Raw genomic sequence first — 24,315 nt, 5'->3', positions numbered from 1 at the left:
CGTTTCTCTCTGCTGTTCTTTTGTATACAGTAATGTTTCTCACATTGTCGCTGCTAGAGCTTCCCTCACATTGTCGCCTAGTTACTCCTACACCTAGGCCAGTGGTTCTTAACCCTTGTGTAGCCAACCAAAATATTCACCGTTGTTGGACAATTGGGGTACCAGGGTATCCATATAGGAGAAATTATAATTAGACGAATTATGAATGGAAATTTTGGGAAGAAATTATACAGAATACAAAATTGTTAATGCTACTTATTCATTAAAATAAAAAATTTAAATTATAATGATTAACTTACTGTAGGATAATTTTTACAGATTGTAATTGTGTTTGCATGTTCATCGCAAACTGGTAGTAAACATTTCTGACAGCTTTTTCTTGTTTTCCTGTGTTTTTTAGCAGGATCTGCCTGACACATGTGACATGATCCTACAACTCTTTTTCTTCTACTTGCATCTAACGAGAACAACGTCGATTGTACAAAACTAGTAAAAGGACTGTTTATTGGGCGTGATGTAAATAGTATACTGTCTATTGCTAATTTAGTTGAAAAGTGTCGCATAAGTGTTGGATATTTGAAGCTCGATTTTGAATAGTTGAAATACAAAGTTCTTCTCTTAATTGGCGTAAAAATATACGACGATCATTTGTCTTTTTATGCAACATGCTATTATTTGAATGATACATACATATATAAGGTAGGAGGAAAGAGCGGCAATATCTAATATGTTGTAAAAAAGTGCTAGTGGCCATCTGGTAGTTCGTCTTTTTGTATATCTTCCTAACATTTGATCCATTATGTCAACGTCAGATTTTGTTTGATTATAAAATTGAACAATTTAAGGTTTTCTTTTTGGTCCAGAGACAGCATTACAAGTATGCATTGTTGACAATAGTATGACGGCTTTTTCCTTTTTCAACACAAACGAAGTGTAATATTTTCATGGTATCCAAATAAGTAGCTAATTGCTAAAGAATTTAGAATAAATTGTTAACGAGCAAGATGAGCAAGTAGAGAGTCAAGATGAACATGCATGCATACGAATGACAGGGACTATTGACTTTATCATGGAATTATATTGTAGTTACTAATAATTTTTCGTTCAAATCTTTTATAACAGTATTTGGTATATTATAGGAAGGAAAAATTAAGAGCATCGGACAAGAATGACAGTAAAATTATCGCTGCATATCTCATGTATCAGAATATAAAATTAAAATATTTTATATCAATTTTTTTCACGAAACGTTAATCGATATAAAAGTGTCCAAAGAACGGGGATCTGGAACCATTTTGCGATATTTTGTCAAGAACATTAAAAATTTCTGAAAAAAATATAGAAATGGGCACCCGGGTACCCGGTTATGACTTTTACAAATGTTTTCAATATCTGGTCTTATGTGTGAAATAGCTACTCTCATTTCCTCTTCTATATTTGTCAGCCTTTCACGTTTCTTTGTCTTAATATTCGTTAATGTTGAAAAACCAAGCTCGCATAAGTACGACGTTGAAAATTGTAATAAAATTTTAATCGCTTTTTTAGAAATAGTTTTAAACTCGGTTTCAACAGAAATCCAAAATTCTTCAACTGTTATTTCGGAAAATTTCATTTTGAGAGTACGATCCATTGACAACGTAATGAATTTTTCCTTTTCTTGTAACGAAAACTCATAACTTGATGTGTTGACCGCAGAAAATGGATTTCGTATCCAATCATAATTTTCGATATTTAATGCGGGAAAGTATTTCGTAATTTTTTCTTCTAATAATGCTAAATGTTGTGTTATAATAGGAATTATTTCACCGATATTATTATTTTGGACTGAAGGAAACATGTCTACTCTCCTTTTTTGAATTATGCGCGTTCTCCAAAGTGATATTTTTTTTTAAATGCTGACAGTTTGTCAGTGAATGTTAGAATATTTTCGTTTTTACCTTGCATACCAGTATTCACGTTATTTAAATAATTGAAGATATCAGCTAAATATGCCATTTCAATGCACTAAATATCGTTTGTAAGAAACGTTTTAATAAGGAATTAAAAAGTTATTTTGTTCAAAAATACATAATAGAAAAGTTGTGAAAAATAAGAAGAATCATTGAAAAAATTTTTAAAACATTTTCAAAAATTTTGCTTAGCTGAAATATATAATTTTTATCAAAATATGTCTCCACGACAAACTTCTGAAAAATTACAAAAACGTGATGCCGGAAAACGTTATCCGTACAACCTGTCTCTCCACATTGTCCACGAAACCTAGCCTCCTCCCCCCATTCATCTTCTGTAAAACTCATGCCTCCACATTGTCCGCGAAGTCTAGCCCCCCCTCATTCACAGTGTCGGTAAAACCTAGTCCCTTCCTTCACATTGTCGCTGTCAAGTGGCCGTGCCTTCATATTGCCCATCGAATGTAAGCTGTGCCTCCAAATTTTCCAGGCACAGCTTATGCATTCTACGAAAAATGTGAAGGCACAACTTACATTGGACGGGTAATGTGTACAGATATTTCATGTATTTTTCTAGCACTCCGTTTTTGTAATTCATCCAAAGCGATATATGTACATATGCATTATGAAATGAAATTAATCACTCAATAAGTATTAATAAGTAAATGTTGTTCAAATTATATCGTTTTTGGTCTCATTTTGATCAGAAAAATTTGTTCTAACTTCATTTGATCTCATCAATTTGTTAATAACTTTTTCATACAGAACCCGCTGGTGTTTAAATACATAATAGTACATAAATAGAGGCGTGTTTTTTAAAAAGGATAATTGTAGAATTTGATTTTCAGACAGCTTTTACGTTCCAAATGTCACACACTACAACGCCATATCAATTACTAGTATCTATTTTAAATAAACGAGCAAACACTTTAATGTCGAGAGGACACCCAAACGACTTTACCCTGAAGGTTTGCGGACAAGAAGAATATCTGATAGGGGATTATCCTTTAATACAATTTAGCTATATTCAAGATTGTCTAGCGAAAGACATTATTCCAACGTTGGTCACATTAAGCAGAGATAGCGTCTCTGTCGATCAGGAGAACACCATAGAGAACGCAGAAGCAGACGCTTTGCAGCGTACAAGACCTTCCTTTTCCACGCTTACTCTACGCAAAAAGGGTAAACATATATCCGCTTGGAAAATAGAGGAACCGTTCGTTTTTACTGTGAATGGGATATCACGATTAAACTGCGATGCCGCCCATCGCACCGTCGAGGTATCAGCGTGTTGTTGCTTCGTCTAGTTATAATAAGTTATTACGCTCGTTTCTAGTTTTCTCATCTAATTTCTCGAAAATTCACTTAATTACTTAAATCCTGTTGCACTCCCCTTTTGTGCAGATTGGTCTTCAAGCTGGTCTTTTTCACGGTGGAAAGTCTCTGTGTGAAAGTCAAAAGACGAAGGAAACGGTTGTTAGTTCTGATGGTAGTTGTGAATGGGAAGAAACTTTAAGATTCGATATAAAAGTGCGGGATATACCGCGAATGGCCAGGCTGTGTTTTGTTCTATACGAAATTAGTAAGACTGCGAAAGGACTAAAGAGTCGTAGATTAGTTAAAGATACTAAACAGGAGTTTTTTATAAATCCGTTATGCTGGGCCAATACAACCATATACGACTTTAAGTCTCAATTAAAAACAGGAGCGATGACTCTTTATACATGGACTTATGCCGAGGATATGCAAAATGACGATTTGCTGCATCCTCTTGGCACGGTGGTGTCAAATCCTCACAATGACGGAGCGGCTGCTTTAATGTTGACGTTTCCCAAGTAAGTTCCCCCCCCCATCGTTTACGTATACATGGATATACCGTCGTTGTGAGGAATGTACCACGTTGTAACATTTATCATTTCTATTTTCGTGATAGTTATGGGAAAGATAAGTCTGTTCTTTATCCAACGCCGGAGAAAATGGTGGAGCACGCGAGGAAATTGCGGGAATCCTCCGCCGAACGTTCGATTCAAGAAGAGCCCGAGCAAGAATCTGATGTTAGTAAGCTTCAGCAACTTGAGCAGCTTCGATTATTAGCGGACAGAGATCCTTTGCACGAGCTTCACGAGCAAGAACGAAAGATAATGTGGACGTTAAGGCATCACTGTCTTCTCGAGATTCCTACGCTTTTGGCGAAATTGTTGCACTGCGTGGAATGGAATGATCATAGGTGATAATCTAAATACTCGAAATACCAAATGATAGGAGTTATTTTAACGTCGTCCATTTTCATAGAAAAAGAGAACGTTTAAATCTACTTTCCGATTCTCGACGTATACAGGGAAGTAGCTGAAGCTACAGCGCTGGTGCAACAGTGGCCGAAATTACCCGTCGAAAAGGCACTTGAATTGTTGGATTATGCTTACGCCGATCAAAACGTTCGAAGTTTTGCCGTGCGTTGTTTAATGGACGTCAGCGATGAAGATTTGAGCCTTTATCTATTGCAGTTGGTACAAGCATTGAAGCACGAAAATTATTTATCCTGCGATTTGACGGAGTTCCTATTGAGGCGTGCTCTGAACAATCGAAGAATCGGTCACTTTTTGTTTTGGCATTTGAGGTTTGTGTGTATTTGTCACGTTTGTTTTTATTTGCATCCATTTGGTATATCTGTTTGGGCGAGGATAAACGAAAGCTAACCAACCACCTTATCTTTTCTCGTTATGTTTCCCCGTTATCTTTCACTAGGATGGTTTTGTTGGCAGATCAGAAATGCAAGTGGGTGCTGTGTCGGTTCGCTTCGGCTTGATATTAGAAGCGTATTGTAGGGGAAGCCAGCAACACATGCGGTCCTTATTTAAACAAATGGAATGCTTGGGTAAACTAAAATGTGCTTCCGAACAAATAAAACAGCGAAAAGATCGTAAAGCTGCATTGCAAGGTTTTCAAGAATTTATCCAAGAGCCGCACTGCCAAGAAGCGTTATCGAACGTTTTAAATCCGTTGGATCCGAGCTTTCGATGGAAACGCATTAAGTGAGTGTGTTGTGTGCATAAAGAGACACTTGTTTTCTTAACACTTAAAGCGCCAGCTATTTTGTTGGAGACTTTACCTAAAGTACCGCAGTATTTATGAGTTTTATAGAAATATACATTTTTACAAATAAAATAAAATAATTAAATAACTAAATGAATATTCAATGATAGTGCACCACGTGCGGTTCAAGAGATATATATATATTTTTTGCACAAACATGAATACGCATTTAGGCGGGCCCGGCGCTCTATTAAAAACGGATTCGGCGCTTTAAGTGTTAAGTATAAAATGGAAAATTTGTTGAAAATTTGTTTATCGAACAGTAATAATAAAGAACGGGTCGGGTGGGGATGGGATCGGGGATTTACAGAATCGAGAAATGTAGAGTAATGGACAGTAAAATGCGACCGCTTTGGCTCGTTTTCGAAAATGCTGATACCTTCGGTGATGATATTTACTTAATACTGAAACACGGAGATGATTTGAGGCAAGACATGCTGACGCTACAGATGCTACGAATCATGGATAAACTGTGGAAGAGGGAAGGTCTGGATTTACGTATGAATCCTTACGGTTGCATATCGACGGAGAATCGAGTCGGTATGATCGAAGTGGTTCTAAACGCGGAAACTATAGCAAATATACAGAAAGAAAAAGGCACATTTTCAGCAACAGCTGCTTTCAGGTATGTGTTTAATTTGCATTTTGCATTTTCTTTCCTTTTTATACATTTTCTTGGTTTCTTATCCACCATTTGGGGGCGGGGTGGTTTGTATGTGTAGACGCGGTTCTTTGCTGGCTTGGCTGAAAGATCATAATCATACGGAGGCAGCGTTAAACAGAGCTATCGAGGAATTCACGTTAAGTTGCGCGGGTTACTGCGTGGCTACATACGTTCTCGGAATTGCTGATAGACATTCGGATAATATTATGGTTAAGAAAACCGGTCAGCTATTTCACGTTGATTTTGGTCACATACTTGGTCATTTTAAGGAAAAATTTGGATTCAGACGTGAACGCGTGCCGTTCGTGTTGACCAATGATTTTGTCCATGTAATAAACAAAGGACAAACGAAGAAAGGTCAAGCGGTTGAATTCCAACGATTTCAGAGTCATTGCGAACAAGCGTTTCTCGTTCTACGACAACACGGAGGTCTAATATTATCTTTGTTCGCTATGATGATATCAACGGGATTACCTGAATTGTCATCGGAAAAAGATCTCAACTATTTAAGAGACACCTTGGTATGTTCATTATTCCTTTTCTCGAGCATTCGTAGAAAGCTTCTACCGGCTTTTCAGATTCAGAAAAACATTGTACATTGATTGCATCTGTTGAACTTATGTAGGTACTGGAGATGTCTGAAAGCGAGGCACAAAAGCATTTCAGGAGTAAATTTGATGAAGCTCTTTGTAATTCGTGGAAAACTTCGTTGAATTGGGCTTCTCACAATATGTCGAAAAACAATAAAACAACATGAATAGTAGGTATGGTCTGATCAAACGTACGAAAGGAATGCGAAGGCAGAACAGATTTATATAGGCGAGCACACACACAGATAAGGCTAGAATGGGAATAGAATGGGTGATGAACGAATTCCCACGTATGTGGGGTAGGTGGGGGCATCGTTGTTACATTGAAACGCGCAAAACTGGAATTGATTGAAGGAGAGTTTCGTCGGAAAATGCATGCGGAAAGGAGAATGATGTATCATTGTTGATTACCAACAACTATTGTGCTCGTTGCTGCTGCGTTGTGTGTACGACAGCGTAACACGTGTACGCGCATGCGTGCACACCAATAACCTCTCCTCTCTGTCCTATCGTCCTCTCTTCCAGACAAGCAGCACGCAATCACTCAGGTGCGTGTGTGTGCGCATGCGCGCGAGCGAGCGGGTAAGCGAATTAGGTAGCGAGCGAGCGAGCGAGCGAACAATTGTTTATTCATTCGTGCACCACCTCACCTTCCCCCTTGCCTCTCTGTCACTTTTAACAGGTGGATGAAAAATAGAAGCGAAATACGTATATAGTACATATCATTGGTTGACATTGCGAACGCGGAGTCTCAGACAGAAAGAAGATACGCGGATGTTAGAAATGTTTCGCGATATCCCGCTCGTCGCACTAGATTCTCGCAGTATCTCATGGCTATGTCCTTTTACTAGTACACTTCCAACTTTTCGAATTGGAATAAGGAGCGTTCGAACGGTTGGGAGGAAAACACCTCGGAATAACCCTCAAAAATCACAGAATCCTGAAATACTATTGTACCGATTATAATAAACGAAGTTATTCTTCATCCGTTTTATTCATATTGTCAACGACACCACCCTTACAGAAAAAACACACATACACGCACATTTTTGAAATCCAGATTCTCCTTTGAAATAAATATGAAATCAGAATAATTGGAGAAGAAAACAAGGAACTCTTTTTTTTGGCTTGTGCACATGTTCAATGAAAGTAAGGTAAGTTGGGGACAAATTGTTAATTGGTGAGTGACCAGTGAAAAGAAGGAGAAAGGAAGGTGAAAAAAGGCATGATGGAAGGAAAGAAAAAGCGACGAGTTTTATAACGAAACGAAGGGGATGGAGGAAAATGATTATTGTACCGAAGGTGATTACGCGCGCGCAAGGCCGTCGCGTGGATTCTTTTACTTCGTTATTGGTCGGTCGGTTGGTTGTCGGTAAGCTCGTGGATCAGTGGAGTCGCGTTACATAAGTTGACACGAAGCGGAGGAACACGGAACGGTGACAGAAGGTGGGAGACTGGCAATCCGAGAATGTTACGTACTTGGTTTGCGGCTATCACGCACCGAACCTCTACCTCGTTACGTAGCATGTGTTGAACGCATCGAATATATCGCATCTGTTTCCGAAATCCGTGATTATTTTCTACTCTACTGCTACGGTCGTTAATTAAAAGAAGCATTATACGTGAAAACGAACAAGTTTCTTTCGAGTCTTTTCGAAAAAGGAGGTTTCGCGGTTGCGCGGGCGCGCGCGCGTGCGCTCACCTGTACGCGTGAGTGCGCAACTCGTAGAGGAAAGAATTACACGGAATTATCGCGTGTTACATTTTATCTCCGCATGCTAAACAAAGAATCATAGATTGCGGACATCGAGATCGTCGTGGATCGAAACCGGTTTCATCATGAGAATATTCCAACGGTGAGATATATGCGACATTGACAGACGCTGAAAGGATGTCTCGCGAGGCGCGTTGATCAAGATTTTGTTCGTACATCGATACTGTTCGTTGCCGCCGCTGCCGCGAGTGATTCTCAGCGACCATTCAAAGATATAATAAACAGACGGACGTAGATGAAGAATTTCATTGGGAATTCATCGATTCGGCGATAGAGAAAGAGAAAATGACTGCTACAGAAGAGACCGAACCGCTAATTTCGTCGCGTACTGCTGTAAGCAGCTGCGGAAATAAACCAGAAAGTGTCTCGTACGATGCGATCACAACACCGGTAAGCGACATTGAACAATGGTAATTAGAAAATTTTCTTAAGAATTTTATGCACAGTTGTATCTAAGTACAAGCATATGCTATATGTATTATACTATTCTTCGATATGTTCAATTGGTAAAGAAAGAATTTCCATGTTATTTTGCATTTTCTTTGCGCGCGTCAAATTCTTCCTCTTCTCTAAATTCTATACATGTTTGTATACACGTAAACCGATCGACCATACGATGTATTCTTCTGTTATATGTTTTCTTTTAACTGTTTGATCATAGGGAAGAAGTGGAAGAGACACAACATCATGTAGAATGGATCCTGAAACATCAACGTCGACGTCGTCGTTGTTCAAATTGAAACGGATTTCGGGTTCCTCGAGTACAGTGTTAACGCCGTTAATAACCGCAACTGTGGTAGTACCTACGCATGCGCACACGGGTTCCATTGGAGGAAACACTGAAAACGAATCAATTACGTACACATGGAGCGATTTGAACGTGTATGTCGCTAAGAGAAATGAAAAACCATGGAAAGTTTTTCTAATGGGAAAGAAACCAATTGAACGAAGACATCTATTGAAGGACGGTACGCGGGCACAAAGTGTGAAACGAATCAGAGCCGCGAGAGATGTATCGCGATGACATCGCGACAACATCGATATTAGCTTGAAATTTTGTTACAGTATGCGGTGTAGCTTATCCAGGTGAATTGTTGGTAATTATGGGATCATCGGGTGCTGGTAAAACAACGTTACTAAACGCTCTGACGTTTCGCTCGGGTCGTGGGGTAACTGTGTCCGGTGCAATGGCCGCCAACGGACGAAGAGTATCTTCGACGATATTGACATCTAGAACGGCGTACGTGCAACAAGATGATTTATTCGTCGGCACTTTGACCGTTACAGAACATCTTCTATTTCAAGCCATGGTACGCATGGATCGAGGAATACCAATGGAACAGAGAATCGATCGAGTAAATCGTGTAATTAATGAGGTACAGAAAAGGGAAGGAGAGGAAAAGAAATAAATAAAAGAGAAAATTAGTCTGTGCGTAATTCGGTTTTCTCTTTCAGCTTGCCCTAACCAAGTGTAGAAACACGGTGATCGGTCAACCAGGAAGAATTAAAGGACTCTCTGGGGGTGAAATGAAAAGACTATCATTCGCATCGGAAGTTCTTACCGATCCACCGTTGATGATCTGCGACGAACCTACATCGGGTCTCGATTCCTTCATGGCACATCAGGTGGTTTCCGTTCTGAAAGATTTAGCCGGTAATTTAGTTGACGCGATATACATATGTGCGTAGTTGTATATATTAGGTGTCGAAATAAGTTCTTTTCGATTTTTTAGTAAAGTAAAAATTTTATTTAAAAATAGATATAAAAAGTTAATCGTTGAAATATTCGCCGTTGTTTTCTATGACCTTTCGCCACTTTTCTGGTAAGGTGCGAATCTTGTCGCGATAAAAACTCGGTGGCTTTGACGCAATGTATTTGTCTAGGCATTTTCGAACGTCTTCAAGAGTTTTAAATTATATGTCTGCTAAGTGATGTTGCAGCGATCGGAAAAGGTGATAATCCGAAGATGACATGCCAGGGGAGTAATCCACATGTGGTGAAAGTTCCCAATCCATTGAGAAAATCACCTCTTGCCCCTGCAGCCGTATGCGGGCGGGCGTGTCGTGGAGCAGTATCAACTTGCGTTTGCGTTGAATAGATAATCGCCTTTTTCTATTGATGACGTCATTTAAATTCAAGAATTGCTGTTGATTGCGGTCTGCAGTCACTGTTTCTTCCGGATTAAGGAATTCATAATACAGGATTCCCTTCGTGTCCCACCATATGCAATCAACTGAAATTCGTCGGAAAGAACTTATTTCTACCCCTAATACATGTACATAGAAGAGGAGGTAGTGTGTAGTGATATCGTAGAGTTTTGTTGATAATGATATGTCGTAGCTCGTGGAAAAACTATCATCGCTACGTTGCATCAACCCTCGTCGGAACTATTTGCCCTTTTCGATAGAATTTTATTAATGGCCGAGGGAAGGGTGGCCTTTATGGGTACCACGTCGCAAGCTTGTGCGTTTTTCGACACGTGAGTAATATGTAGTTTCTTTTAACGTTTCTTCGTTAAGAAGAATATAGCCGCTGAACAAAATGCGATATTTTCAGACTTGGCGCTGCGTGTCCCAGTAATTATAATCCGGCGGATTACTTTGTTCAAATGTTGGCAGTTGTGCCAGGACAAGAGATATCCTGCCGTCACGCGATAAAAACGGTATGTGATACCTTTCAGAAGAGCGAACTTGGAATGAAAATTGCATTGGAGGCAGAAGCGATAAATGGCGAATTTGAAGATTCTTTGCGAAATTCAAAATATTCGGAGAGTAATCGATCGCCGTACAAAGCAACTTGGTGCGAGCAATTCCGCGCGGTTCTCTGGCGATCTTGGCTATCGGTGATCAAGGAACCGATCCTCATTAAAGTTCGCTTGTTACAGACTATCGTAGGTTTCTCGTTCCAGAAACAGTTCCTATTCGTTCTTTATATTGCATTAACACTTACATTTTTCTAATAACAAGAAGAAATTTCTTTTTTATCAAATTTTTATATAAAGACTCAGCCGTTTTCCTTTTTCCTCTAGATGGTGTCTCTATTGATCGGTGTCGTGTACTTTGGCCAACGATTGGATCAAGACGGAGTAATGAATATTAACGGTGCTTTATTTATATTTCTCACCAACATGACTTTCCAGAATGTTTTTGCCGTGATCAACGTAAGACTGATATCTTCTTATGTGCAATACATATATTCAATTTTCTTATGTACAAAAAAACACGTGGTGCGCAGCTATGCTGTTCTTTTGTCTGTGTTCATTCGTGCTGTGCATGCGTGCCTGCGTGTGCGTATGTAGGTTTTCTGTGCAGAGTTGCCAATATTTCTACGGGAACATCGAAACGGTATGTATCGTACCGATGTGTATTTTCTTTGTAAAACGCTGGCAGAAGCACCCATCTTTATAGCTGTACCACTACTCTTCACTGTCGTCGCTTATCCCATGATTGGATTGTATCCGGGAATCGATCATTTTTTCATTACCGCTGGTGTCGTCGCTCTTGTAGCAAATGTGTCAACATCTTTTGGTACGTTACCATGTTGTGTGTTACGTTATTCACGTTTGTTTACATAACGTATTACTTTCAAATCATTAATGTTTTGTTTTATTTTCAGGTTATTTGATATCCTGCGTTAGCAACAACTTGTCCATGGCGTTGTCCATAGGACCACCGGTGATAATACCGTTTCTATTGTTCGGTGGATTTTTTTTAAACACAGCGTAACAATTCATGTTTAAAATGATAAAACATAGCCGAACAACTTACTTACAAATGTACGTGTACAGCTTATGAATAATGTTCCACAGGTCTGTTCCATTCTACTTCGAATGGTTCTCTTATTTGTCTTGGTTCCGTTACGGTAACGAAGCTCTTCTTATCAATCAATGGTCGGATGTGGAATCTATCGCGTGTACAAGAAGCAATGCAACTTGCCCAAAAACTGGACGAATGGTTTTACAAACGTTCAATTTTAAGCAGGTTCGCGATTTACCCATCTAATTCCAGTATGTTCTAACTGAAGTCATATTTCTTTCAATTACATATCATGTACCTATGACTATGTTTTTGGTTTTAGGAACATTTCTCGACGGATATCGCCTGTCTTTTCTCCTTAATCGTTACATTTCGTTTCTTGGCATTTCTCGCCTTGCTATCAAAGACGCAGCGCAATTCAAAGCAAAGGTAGAAGGAAGGAAAAGAAATAAAATGCTGAGCATCGCGTGGCTATTACTTCATATATTGGAGTGAAGGATTGCGCACAATCAGTGCAACCGATTGTTGAATGTTCATTTTTAATGGCCATTTGATGAAATTTCCTTCTTCTTCTTTCATTCTTTACTTTATACACTTTTCTTACTTCTATGTACGTGGTATATACGATACATTATCGACGACTTACTATTGTAATTTGTACTACCTAAACAAAATAATTAAACGTATTTACTCGGACAATTACGATTTTCCTTGAAGAGGGTCATAGCTTACGGAAACACTCGCCATGCGTAGAAATCCCTATTACTTGGTCGCGTTCTTCCAAAAAAGTCAATGAGAAGTGAAAAAAGCATCGCGGCACAGCGTAGTTGTGGTATGCTCCCGATTATGCATTCGACAGAGAAGTGATACCATCGTTGTAGAGAAAACACGATCAGGCTTTTTTTGCCTTCGTTATTCGTGCTACTTCTGTTGTTTCCAGTCGTTCGCACTTACCGCAAAGAAACAGGAAAGAAATGACGGGACGGGAACATGGGTAGGAGAAGGTCGGGCATATGTGGCGAGGGGAAATAGGAAAGGGGACAGATGGCAAGAAACAGGCACACCGTCGTTCACCACCACCTTTGCAACCAGGGATTCCCTCTGGTATCGCTAACAAACCGGTTGTTATTCATACCGTGCGAGCGTGTACATGTAGAGAAAAGGAATAGTAATAAAACATAAAGAGAGAGAGAGAGAGAGATATCTACGTTTACTTGATAATACAGATGGAACGTATGTACGTATGCTTTCTAGGAAAATGCTCGAAATTACAACTATTAGTCTCTTTCATTTATTATATTGTATTTTTCGCTCTTTTCACAAACGCGACGAAGTGACACTTTTGTCACGGATATCGGTATGAGAGTATACACACAAGCACGTGGAAGGGTAAAAATGCAATACATAGACAAGGAATTCCTACGACATAAATCCTTGTATGAGACGCGTATAAGGTTTCCGTCTTCGATTACCGTAATACCTCTAATCTGACTTCCTTTCTCGCCTCCGAGTCTCGGTTCATTCTGCATTTACCTACCAGTTGCCAATATAGAGACAGTAGACAATTTTTACCTAGATGGAATATCACTTCTACATCTTTTCTATTGCTTCATTTCTGCAGATACTTTATTACGATTTTTTACGTTCTATTCATCTTCAAATGGTTATCCTCGAATAGTAATTTCTTTCCAATGATCGCGTGATCGTTCTTTCTCCCTGATTAAGATACTCGGATTGTGAGAATAAAAAACTTGGATTGTACCTTTATCGTGGTCGAATGATGAAACTGGTATATCTGATATAAAGTACACAGGGAAGCACGGCATGTATGAGTACGAGTCAGATGGCAGCAGCTCAACGGCTATCGCGTAGCAGTAGATTCAGTGACAATCCCGCGTTTGCGTTGCGACTCGGTTCTACCGGTTGGTTGGTTGAATGGTCGGTCGGTCGGTCGGTTGATCGATCGATCGTACTTTTTCGTTTGATTTTCGATAATTTGAAAATATTATAGGATAGTGCAACGAGGGGGTGCAGTTAAGGGAAGAAAGAAATAAATAAAAAGAAAAACTACCCACAAAAGTAATTAAAAGACAAAGCTTTTCTGCTCGATTACAATGTACATTTTAGAAGAAAATCAGTGCTTTCATAAAAATGACGGCAACCTGATGAATGATGAACAAGAAGAAGAAGCAATTCAATCGAGAGGCGTGACCATTTCATGGAAAGATCTATCGGTATACGTGATGGATCGTGGACGAAGAAATGTGTCCAAACAACTGATCGATAATGGTATGTAATGTGGCGCTTGTGAAAATGTCATCTTGTCGTACATTGAAAATAGTGGCATGCATTGGAAAACAAAGATATCGAAGAATTTTGTTCGATTCTAGTGCGGGGTGCAGCAAAATCCGGCGACCTGACAGCAATAATTGGTGCAAGGTAGTTAGACGGTGCTTATAGCAATTCGAATTAAAACGTGAAACAAAATCTTCCTAATTTTCGCCTTTTTTAATTTAGTGGAGCTGGCAAAAGTTCATTGATGGCAGCTCTGGCTTTCCGTACCGGGCGTAAGATGCATATATTTTACAATCTTCTTAATCTACACACCATCGTTCAACTTTGCTTTTCTACTTTTTGCAGCCGAATTTTTAATCCATGGTGATATACGAGCAAACGGGCTGCCAGTTGATTCTTCCTACATGATGCGAAACAGCGGTTACATGCATCAGGAAGATATGTTCATTGAAACAATGACGGTGATCGAACATCTTTGGTTTATGGTATACAATTCATTCCAACATGCGCATACATTCTCTCGTTTGTATTTCGATCGCATTTTCTTCAAGTCTTGTACCCCCCTCCCCCCTCTCCCCCGTGTATTTCATTTATCGTTACAGGCTCGAATGAAATTCGACGGAAGGATACAGATGTTGGATGTTGGAAAAAAAATTGATCGTTTATTGAAAGATGTTGGTCTAATGAGTAGACGCAATGTCCGAATTGGTAGTGGCATCGATGATAAAGTATTGTCCGACGGTGAAAAGAAGAGGTTGGCCTTTGCTACAGAAGTATGAAAAAATCATGTTTTTCACATGCTCGCCTTCTTTTGCTTCCTTTCTACTGTACCTACATCTTACCGCTCCCCTCTCTTCATCCCTCTCTCCTACGTTGTTGTTCTATCAATCATCGCTGCTACATCATCCGCATCATCAATATTCGATGTTTTCATGGATTTTCTCCAGTTATTAACAGATCCGAAAATATTATTCCTTGACGAACCAACAACTGGACAGGATTCTCATTCGGCGAACTGTCTGGTTTTCCAATTGAAATCTTTTGCAGCGAAAGGACGTACCGTATTATGTACCATACATCAACCGAGTTCCACTATATTCAATTCTTTCAACCAAATAATTTTGATTGCCGAAGGTCGGGTTGCGTTTGCAGGTCTAATCGATCAGGCGGTTGAATTTTTTGCAAGGTACAAGTCTTTAACACAGTGTCACTTTTTTGAATTTCAATTGACCATCCACTCTTCAGTCAGGGTTACGAGTGTCCGTGGAACTACAATCCTGCTGATTTTTTGATAACGATTGTGGCTACGGGTTCGAAGAGTGAGAATGACGAAGAAATAGCACAAAAACTATGCGACGCGTTTTTAAATAGTGAAGCTTCCAAAGAAATTGACCGCATTTTTGAGAAGCAGCTTCAAACGAGACACTCTTTGAACGTAAGCAACTATTTTTTGTGTCCTTTTCTTCTACTATTACTATTACTGCTACTACCATTTTGCACCCTTCTCCCGTACAATGTTAACGATTGGTATTGCTGACAGATATATTCATGCATTTTCTTGCCTTTGTTTTTGTTATTTTAGTCAACATCGAAGTTACATCTGCACACTGAATGTGTCACGTGAGTATTGAACGAAATTGGAAAAATATCATGGTTATTTGATATTGTTACACTATGTAACGCATGTACATTATTCCTTACTATAGAAAAAAAGAATTACGATATTTTTCACGGCTATACTGGTTAGTTTACCGAGATTTCTTGCAAGTTTTGAGGGATCCATCGGTACAAGTAATTAGAATACTTCAAAAAGTGGTAAGCGATGTATTTCGTAAGAATGCCCAACAAGCTAATACTATTGTAGTATAATGATCAGTGATGTAACAAATTTGATAGATCGTCGCGACAATTGCCGGTTTATGTTTCATGGGATCTGTGAATTTCGACCAATTCGGAATACAAGCAACGCAAGGTGTTATTTTTATCTTGGTATCTGAAAATGCATTCTTCCCGATGTATGCTACGTTAGCCTTGATACCACAGGAATTGCCGCTTCTTCGACGAGAGTACCGGACAGGAATGTATCCTGTTTACCTCTATTACATCGCGCGCGTACTTTCCTTGGCAAGTAGATGATCGCTATTGAACGCTTGGTTCGCCAAACGATCGATTCGATGACAACATTTCCATAGTAACAACGGGGGAGGAAACGATCTAAAAAGTGAACATAAAACGAATTACAGATACCTGGTTTGATAGTAGAGCCCCTACTATTTACATCGATTATATACTGGCTAGCTGGATTGCGAGTTAATATCGAAACTTTTGGATCATCGTTACTTGTCATTCTGCTTACCATAAACGTGTCGACTGCGTGCGGTAAATTGAATTCTACAGTTTCAATGAAATTCAATGAAACCAGAAATTCTTGGAGGATTAATGTGATCATATTTCAGGTTGTTTCTTTTCGACGGCATTTGGAAGCGTACCGTTAGCGATGGCGTACTTGGTACCCTTCGATTATGTTCTCATGATTACTATGGGTCCTTTTCTCAAATTAGGGTAACCTTTGATAAATACTTTTTTTATCTTTCTTTTTGTTTTCTTTATGATTTTGTTTTCGTGCGCGTGTGTGTGTATGTTAGCCGTCATTCGAGTGATAAAAGTAAGTACAGCAAATCTTCTCACATTGTTCCTACTGGTGGCTACCCTTACATTATCCACTCGCAGTTCCTACGCCTAGGATGCGTGACACGGTTCTTTACAGTCTAACAGTTTTAATTTTACTTTTTTCTAGCAGAAAATTTTGTTAATATATTGGTGAGATTTTTCTGATAAAAATGAAATCAAACATGATATAATTTCGACCATATTGGCCTTCACATTGTCCGTAAAATGTAGTCCCTTCCTCCACATTGTCCTTCAAATGTAATCCCTCTCTCCACATTGTCTGTAAAACGCAGTCCTGTCCTCCACATTGTCCTCAAATAGAGTCCCCCTTTTTACATTGTTCGTACAACATACGCCGTGCCTTGACATTGTCCGAGCACAGATTATGCATTCGTCGAACAATATGAAGGCACAGCTTACATTCAACGAACAATGTGTACAGATATTTTATGTATTTTTCTAGTAATCCGTTTTTGTAATTTATTCAAAGCGATAATGAAATCAAATGAGTTACTCAATAAGTATTAATAAGTAAATGTTGTTCAAATTATATCGTGTTTGGTCTCATTTTAATCAGAACAATCTTATCAATATGTTATCAACTTTTTCATACAGAAAAAGTTAAAAATAGAAACGCTGATATCTAAATCGCTCGGTTGCCACGACTCTAGTTTCATCCTTATCTTTTATTTGTTGTCCTCGTCTTCGTTCAGCGAACTACAAAGGCATGCTACGAGGCTCGAAAAACAGTACACATCCCTTTACTAAAACTGTCCCTATTCGATTCCGAGCTGAGGAACAATGCGAGAAGCTTTATTGTATAGGACAAGAAAGGTATGCAGTAATGCCTCTCTTATTGATCACTAGTATGGATTCTTTAATTGACCACATACAGTACATTCTCCACAAGTGTCAGACCGCAAGGAAGCTAAACCTGACACTCGTAGAGTCAGGGACTACGTTTTCGAGCCTCGCGCCCGCCTTTGTAGTTTGCCGAACGTAGACAAGGACAGCGAATAAAAGATAAGCATGAAACGTGGTCGAGGCAACCATGCGATTTAAATATCAACTTTTTTAATTTTACGTTTTTTTATCCGGAAATTTTTCTTAACATATTGATGAGACTTTTCTGATGAAAATGGCATAAAACACGACATAATTTGAACAACATTTACTTATTAATACTTATTGAGTGATTAATTTCATAATACATATATCGCTATGGATGAATTGCTAAAAAAATACATTAAATATCTGTTCACACGATTCTATAATTGGCCACCAAACGGTGTCTCTCCCTCCACATTCGACGGATAATGTGTACAGATATTTAACGTATTTGTTTAGCAATTCATCCAAAGCGATATATTATAAAATTAAATTAATTACTCAATAAGTATTAACACATTGACTGCCACGTTGGTCACCTGCGACTGGAGATTGTTTCCTCGATGGGGCCATGGTGGTCATCAGTGACCGGAGTGCCTCAAATGTTTAGAATAATTAAAATAAAATAAATATCGTCAACTAAAAATTTTGAACGTCATAGCTAACTAGACATTATTTTAAATTTAAAAGAAAAATAATTGTAAAGGATAATAAGCATAATATAATCTTATGCGTAAAATAATGAAAATTTTCTTGTGGCTGCCTGAGAGTAACCTGTAAATCTGGCGTGACAGTCAACGTGTTAATGAGTAAATGTTGTTCAAATTATATCGTGTTTGATCTCATTTTCCTCAGAAAAATCTCATCAATATGTTAAGAAAAATTTCGGAATAAAAAAACGTAAAATTAAAAAAGGTGGTGTTTAAATCGATTAGTTGCCTCGGCTCTCGTTTCATCCTTCTCTTTTATTCGCTGTCCTTGGCTTCGTTCGTCAAACTACAAAGGCGGGCACGAGGCTCGAAAACAGTGCCCCCGATTCCTAAATTGTCCTGTTTAGGTTCCGTGCTGATAGTCAATCAGAGAAACATTACTGTAGTTGGGGCCACGATATAGGGAGGTCGTAACTTAAACTCTCAAGAATCGGCACCGATTGATGTTGCGGCACTCTTGGCCGTGCGTTGCAGTCTGTTTGAGGGTTTCAACAATATATGAATGGTAGCATATGATTACAGATGGAAAATATGTTAATATTAATAACTAGCTGAAATATTTGTAATTTCTTTCTGTGTCTGCAGCTACACAACCTTTTTGCATTTTCTACCTGTATATAACACGAGCAGGTAAATTAAAATGTTAAAGATCTCAATAAGACCTTTACCTGTAACCGTATTTCCAAAAGCGGCTTTCCCCAGAGGGAAAGACCCTACTTTGACTTAGCTGCACGCAGTTTTCAGTAAATATACTAGAATTGACTTTCGCTGGATACAAGAATTCTTCGTACGATCCTGACCATGGTTTCAAGTACTTATCTGCTCGTATTTCTGTCAATTTTCGGGGCCCGGCAGCTAAAATATGTTTACTTTGACGCCTGACCGATTTTACGACCTCGCTATTCATAGCCCCGACTATATATACATAATACTTATGTGTTGGTATTTTAGATGGTCTAAAATAAGATTATTATAAAAATATATGTATTGTATACAGGGTGTTACATTTAAACGTGAACGGTGAAATATCTCACAAGGGATTGAAGTTGTGAACAAAATGTTGTTACAAAAGTTGTTCGATATACATATATGTAGAAGGACATTAGATGGTCTAAATAATTTGTCTATAGGTGTAGTAGTGGGGAAGATATCAAAGCCAAGTTAATTTTTTTGAAAGGCCCCAGTCGCCAATCGACATGAAATTTAGTGGGAAGGGAAAGAAGGGTGGGTGGACTCTAAATATAAAATATTAGCTGCAGTCAGTCATTAGTTTCCAAGGTATAAACAAAAAACTTTCAGTACTATGCATTGAAACTGTGTATACAGACGTGACTAACACATTGAATGCTGCCTATACAGATGTTACTAACACAACCATTTTCGCTTTTGCGGTCGTCACCGTCAAGGGTCATGTATGGTCCCGGTATCTATAGGGTGACGAATTTCATTAAAATAAGGCTCATTGAACGAAGCAGCCACTGAAAGCATGGATTTTAATCTAATCTAACCTAATCATGTATAGTTGGGGCCACGATATAGCGAGGTCGTAAATTAAACTCTCAAGAATCGGCATCGATTGATGTTGCGGCACTCAAGGCCGTGTGTTGCAGTCTGTTTGAGGGTTCCAACAATAAACGAATGGTAGCATATGATTTGGTACTTCAAGTAGAAAATGGTATTTCATTTACAAATGGAAAATATGTTAATATTAAAGCTACACAATCCTTTTGCATTTTCTATCTGTATATAACACGAGCAGGTAAATGAAGATGTTAAAGACCTCAATAAGACCTTTACTTGTAACCGTACTTCCAAAAGCGGCTTCCCCCAGAGGGAGAAACCCTAATTTGTCCTAGCTGCATGCAGTTTTCAGTAAATATATTAGAATCAGTTTGACTTTCGCTGGATACAAGAATTCTTTGTACGGTCCTGACCATGGTTTCAAGTACTTATCTGCTCGTATTTCTGTCAATTTCGGGGTCCCGGCAGCTAAAACATGTTTACTTTGACGCCTAACCGATTTTACGACCTCGCTATATCGTGGCCCCGACTATATGTAATCATCTTGTCGATCAGTCGAACTGGAGCACAACGTCTAACACCGCCGAATATCTAGGGCCTAGATATTTTTTAGGCGATCGGCAATATCAGAACAGTCATCGCTTCGCCGAAATTTTATGTAGAACACCCTATAGATACTAAGGCCGCTACCGCTATTGTGTCATCGGCTACTCGATGGTAACGACCTCAAATTGAAGACGGTTGTGTTAGTAACATCTGTATAGGCAGCATTATACAGGATTAGTCACGTCTGCATACGCAGTTTCAATGTATAGTACTGAAAGTTTTTTGTTAATATTTCGGAAACTAATAATTGGCTGTAGCTAATATTTTATTTTTGGGGTCCACCCACCTTCCTTCCGCTTCCCGCAAAATTTCATGTCGAACTACACCCCCCTTCCTCATATTTTTCTATTCTTAATATTATATCGTTTGTTAAGACGAATTCAACGAAGTGTCACATTAAGTCATTTTGTTTTATGGAAAGTAGTAAAATTGTGGAAAAGGGTCTAGCCGAATAAGTATGGTAAAAGTGCCGCTAAACCAAATGTAACATGTGATGCGTCAATTGAAAGAGCTTCCCAGGAAAACCATTACGACAAAGTTTTAACCCTCTTCTTAGGGTAGTTATCAACCTAACCATCATTTTCATTTCATACTTGATTTCTTTCGTTCTATCCAATAAAAAATTATGAAAATATTTGAGATACTATGGCCAGAGTGTTACATATCTGAGAATGTTTCCAGATTTTATGACTGAAAAACCTATTTTTAAAAAATTAAACAACATTTAAAATGCCAATTTTTTATTGAAGTTATTGATGTGACAACATTTATATTTTTATAGTAGAAGCTGCCTGCCATGTTCATTGACTCATAATTTTTTCAGATTTTTCGGAAGCATGTGTCATAGTTACAAAAAATTAAAAACCACTATTTTTTACCGTTTCGTGCACACGTAAGAGTGACCTCTAGTGACAGCAAGAGGTGTTTAAATGTAAAAAAGATATGGTTACACTGCTTGAAATTCTACCTACAAAATAAGCCCTTTTGCAGGATGGAGAGTTTATTGAGCAATGACACCTTCTTCATAAATAATCAACGAGCAAAGGAACTGACATTTATAAATCAGGTTGTAATTAAAAAAGCGTCATTGAGCAAGAGTGATTACTGAAATACTTCTGGAGGTATAAATAGAGCCATTTAGTCGTATACGAGACATGTCGATACATATTGTTTTGCTGTCACTAGAGGTCACTCTTGCATGAACGGAACGGTAAAAAATAGTGGATTTTAATTTTTTTAATTGTGACGCATGCTTCCGAAAAATCTGAAAAAATTATGAGTTAATGAACATGGCAGGCAGCTTCTACTATAAAAATATAAATGTTGTCATTTGATAACTTCAATAAAAAATTGGCATTTTTAATGTTATTTAATTTTTTAAATACAGGTTTTTCATTCAAAAAATCTGAAAAAATTCTCAGATATGTAACACTCTGGCCATAGTATTTCAGATTTTTTTCATAATTTTTTATCAGATAGTACAAAAGAAATCAAGTATGAAATGAAAATGATGTTTAGGTTGATAACTACCCTAATAAGAGGGCTAAAACATTGTCGAAATGGTTTTCTTGGGAAGATCTTTCAATTGACGTATCACACGTTTCATTTGATTTAGGGGCACTTTTACCATGCTTATTCGGCTAGACCCTTTGTATTAGTAGCACAGTCAAGTAGGGTTTAGCTGGCCGAAAGCGTACGACACATGTTGACTTGACTCCCCGATTCTTCACTACTTAACGATCTTTTGTGGAATTCATCTCAACAAACGCTACCATGTTATGAATACAAAAATACAGGGTTCCATTTAAAAAAATTAACTTAACTTTGATATCTCCTCCACTTTTGCACCTACAGAAGAATTATTTAAACCACATAATGTGCCCCTTTATACCAAACAACTTTTTTACGAACATTATTTTCATAGTTTCTATTCCTCATGAAATATTCCACCGCTCTCGTTCAAATATAACACCCTGTATATATACAGGGTAGTCGTAGAAAAAGATCCATAACTTAAAGGGATTATAGTACTCACTGAGAGCAGGAAAAAGTGTCTAGTCAAGATAAGCCCTAAAATCAACCCTTTCGATGTAAAATCAACTTTTATTTTTTATTGGGCCCGATACACATTAGCGGTCCGTTCCCGGTCCCAAACCCGCTTTGCTCTCGAAATATAATTTAGTTTATACATCTATGTTTGGCTAAAAATGCGAATGAAAAAAGAAAAAATAAACCACAACATATTACAGTTTCATCAAAATCGGAATTGGAATGGAATAATCGATGGTAAAATATTCTTTCCAAAAATAGTTTCTGGAACGAGATCGGAGCGTTACTCGTACTGTAAATGGGTACGTTCTAAAGTACTGAAGAATATTTTACCGGACCGAAAGCGGACCGCTAGTGTGTATCGGACCTTAACGTTCGATATCGTAAATTGGTCTCCTCGCATCACATTGAATGACGATGGAGCAAAATGGCGTTATCGCGCATTTGGTCAAGTATAGTATATAAATAGTAACTTGAAACGGTATTAATTCACAGTTGTAAACTCAGGATTATTACTATTATCAACAAAGATTACATTATTAGACGCAACCGTAGTATAAATCTTCATCCAGTATAGTATATGGTATTTTTGTGTGGTTAACAATATCCGTTCATTATTCTAACTGGGGAATGGCTAATATACATTTTGTATATGGCCTTGCCAATGGAAACACGTCTGTAGCCTGTCTCTTAAATTATTTAAAAAAACTGAACCAACGTTTACGTGACGTTTACGTCAAGTCGTATTGATTCTAGGCGGCCGCGATCTGTTTCTACCGCTGATACAAAAGAACATGTTTTGAGGATGGTAGAAGAAAATTCAGGTACGAATATTTATACTACGGCTGCGTCTAATAAAGTAATCTTTGTTGATAATAGTAATAATCCTGAGTTTACAACCGAGAATTAATACGGTCACAAGTTATTATTTATTTACTATGCTTGGCCGAATGCGCGATAACGCTATTTTGTTCCATCGTCATTCAATGCGATGCGAAGAGACCAGCTTTTATTTTTCATTAGCGTTCGATATCGTAAGCTGATTTTACATCGAAAGGATTGATTTTAGGAACTTTGTTGACTAGACATTCTTTACTCCTCTCAGTGAGTACTATAGTCTTTTTAAATTATGGATTCTTTTTTATGATCATCCTGTACATTTTAGATCATTACCACTATACATTCGATGGGTGAAATATATTTCCTGGTTACTGCATGCTAGCGAAGTGCTTACGATTCTTCAATGGAACGGTGTCTATAATATATGTAAGTCTACAACTATCGAGCTACATTCAGGTAGTGGTTAAATATGCGTCTACCTCGGAGTGTGGAAGAAAATAAGAGCATGCGACATGTACGATTTCAGCTTGTGAGACGGCCGATCCTGAATTACCTTGTATCACCGATGGAGCCGAAGTTTTGCGTCGTTACGACTTTGACGAGGTTAACATTTGGATGGACCTGATACTAATGTTCATTATTTATCTCATCTTTCATGTTCTTGGTTACGTATGCCTATGGAATCGCTGCAGATGGAAATAAGAATATGCGACGATTTAAATGTTTTTTCGTAATTATATCGCAATACGAGTTGCGAGCTGAGAAATTGTTCGCTTTTCAAATGTATTATGAGAAGAAATTAGAGTAAGAAGAATTGACTATTCCTTTTACAACAAGCATCTTCCTGTCCTTTCAGTTTTAATTCGATATCGCTTTGTTATCGTAACGTTTAAATTCCTTCGGGAAAGGT

General features: G+C 38.2%; 2 protein-coding genes across 2 annotated transcripts in view; both read left to right on the top strand.

Annotated features, from left to right (window-relative positions):
• Window positions 1-7,213, top strand: part of LOC108574889 (phosphatidylinositol 4,5-bisphosphate 3-kinase catalytic subunit delta isoform) — a 17,385-nt gene extending 10,172 nt beyond the window's left edge. Inside the window, exons 3-10 of the mRNA XM_017937544.1 lie at window positions 2,798-3,229; window positions 3,354-3,784; window positions 3,883-4,176; window positions 4,288-4,566; window positions 4,712-4,981; window positions 5,353-5,667; window positions 5,765-6,227; window positions 6,332-7,213. Coding sequence (XP_017793033.1) covers window positions 2,798-3,229; window positions 3,354-3,784; window positions 3,883-4,176; window positions 4,288-4,566; window positions 4,712-4,981; window positions 5,353-5,667; window positions 5,765-6,227; window positions 6,332-6,463 — 2,616 coding nt within the window. The 3' untranslated portion in view covers window positions 6,464-7,213. The remainder of the gene's footprint in view (window positions 1-2,797; window positions 3,230-3,353; window positions 3,785-3,882; window positions 4,177-4,287; window positions 4,567-4,711; window positions 4,982-5,352; window positions 5,668-5,764; window positions 6,228-6,331) is intronic.
• Window positions 7,214-7,988: 775 nt separating this feature from the next.
• LOC108574858 (ABC transporter G family member 49-like) lies at window positions 7,989-24,107 on the top strand. The gene is made up of 26 exons (XM_017937504.1): window positions 7,989-8,460; window positions 8,732-9,038; window positions 9,136-9,446; window positions 9,526-9,724; window positions 10,412-10,550; window positions 10,628-10,961; window positions 11,100-11,231; window positions 11,370-11,598; window positions 11,687-11,792; window positions 11,880-12,051; window positions 12,149-12,255; window positions 13,838-13,859; window positions 13,917-14,115; window positions 14,217-14,265; window positions 14,344-14,393; window positions 14,467-14,606; window positions 14,724-14,894; window positions 15,069-15,307; window positions 15,367-15,556; window positions 15,704-15,741; window positions 15,828-15,936; window positions 16,018-16,245; window positions 16,365-16,500; window positions 16,578-16,683; window positions 23,731-23,831; window positions 23,932-24,107. The coding sequence occupies exons 1-26, from the start codon at window positions 8,356-8,358 to the stop codon at window positions 24,105-24,107; spliced, it is 4,095 nt and encodes a 1,364-aa protein (XP_017792993.1). The 5' UTR covers window positions 7,989-8,355.
• The last annotated feature ends 208 nt before the right edge of the window (window positions 24,108-24,315 follow it).

Source organism: Habropoda laboriosa, unplaced genomic scaffold (genome assembly GCF_001263275.1).
Source record: "Habropoda laboriosa isolate 0110345459 unplaced genomic scaffold, ASM126327v1 scaffold210, whole genome shotgun sequence".
In the NCBI taxonomy this organism is placed as follows: Eukaryota; Metazoa; Arthropoda; class Insecta; order Hymenoptera; family Apidae; genus Habropoda; species Habropoda laboriosa.
Note: the sequence above shows the minus strand (reverse complement) of the source record. Positions and strands in the feature narration are given on the sequence as shown.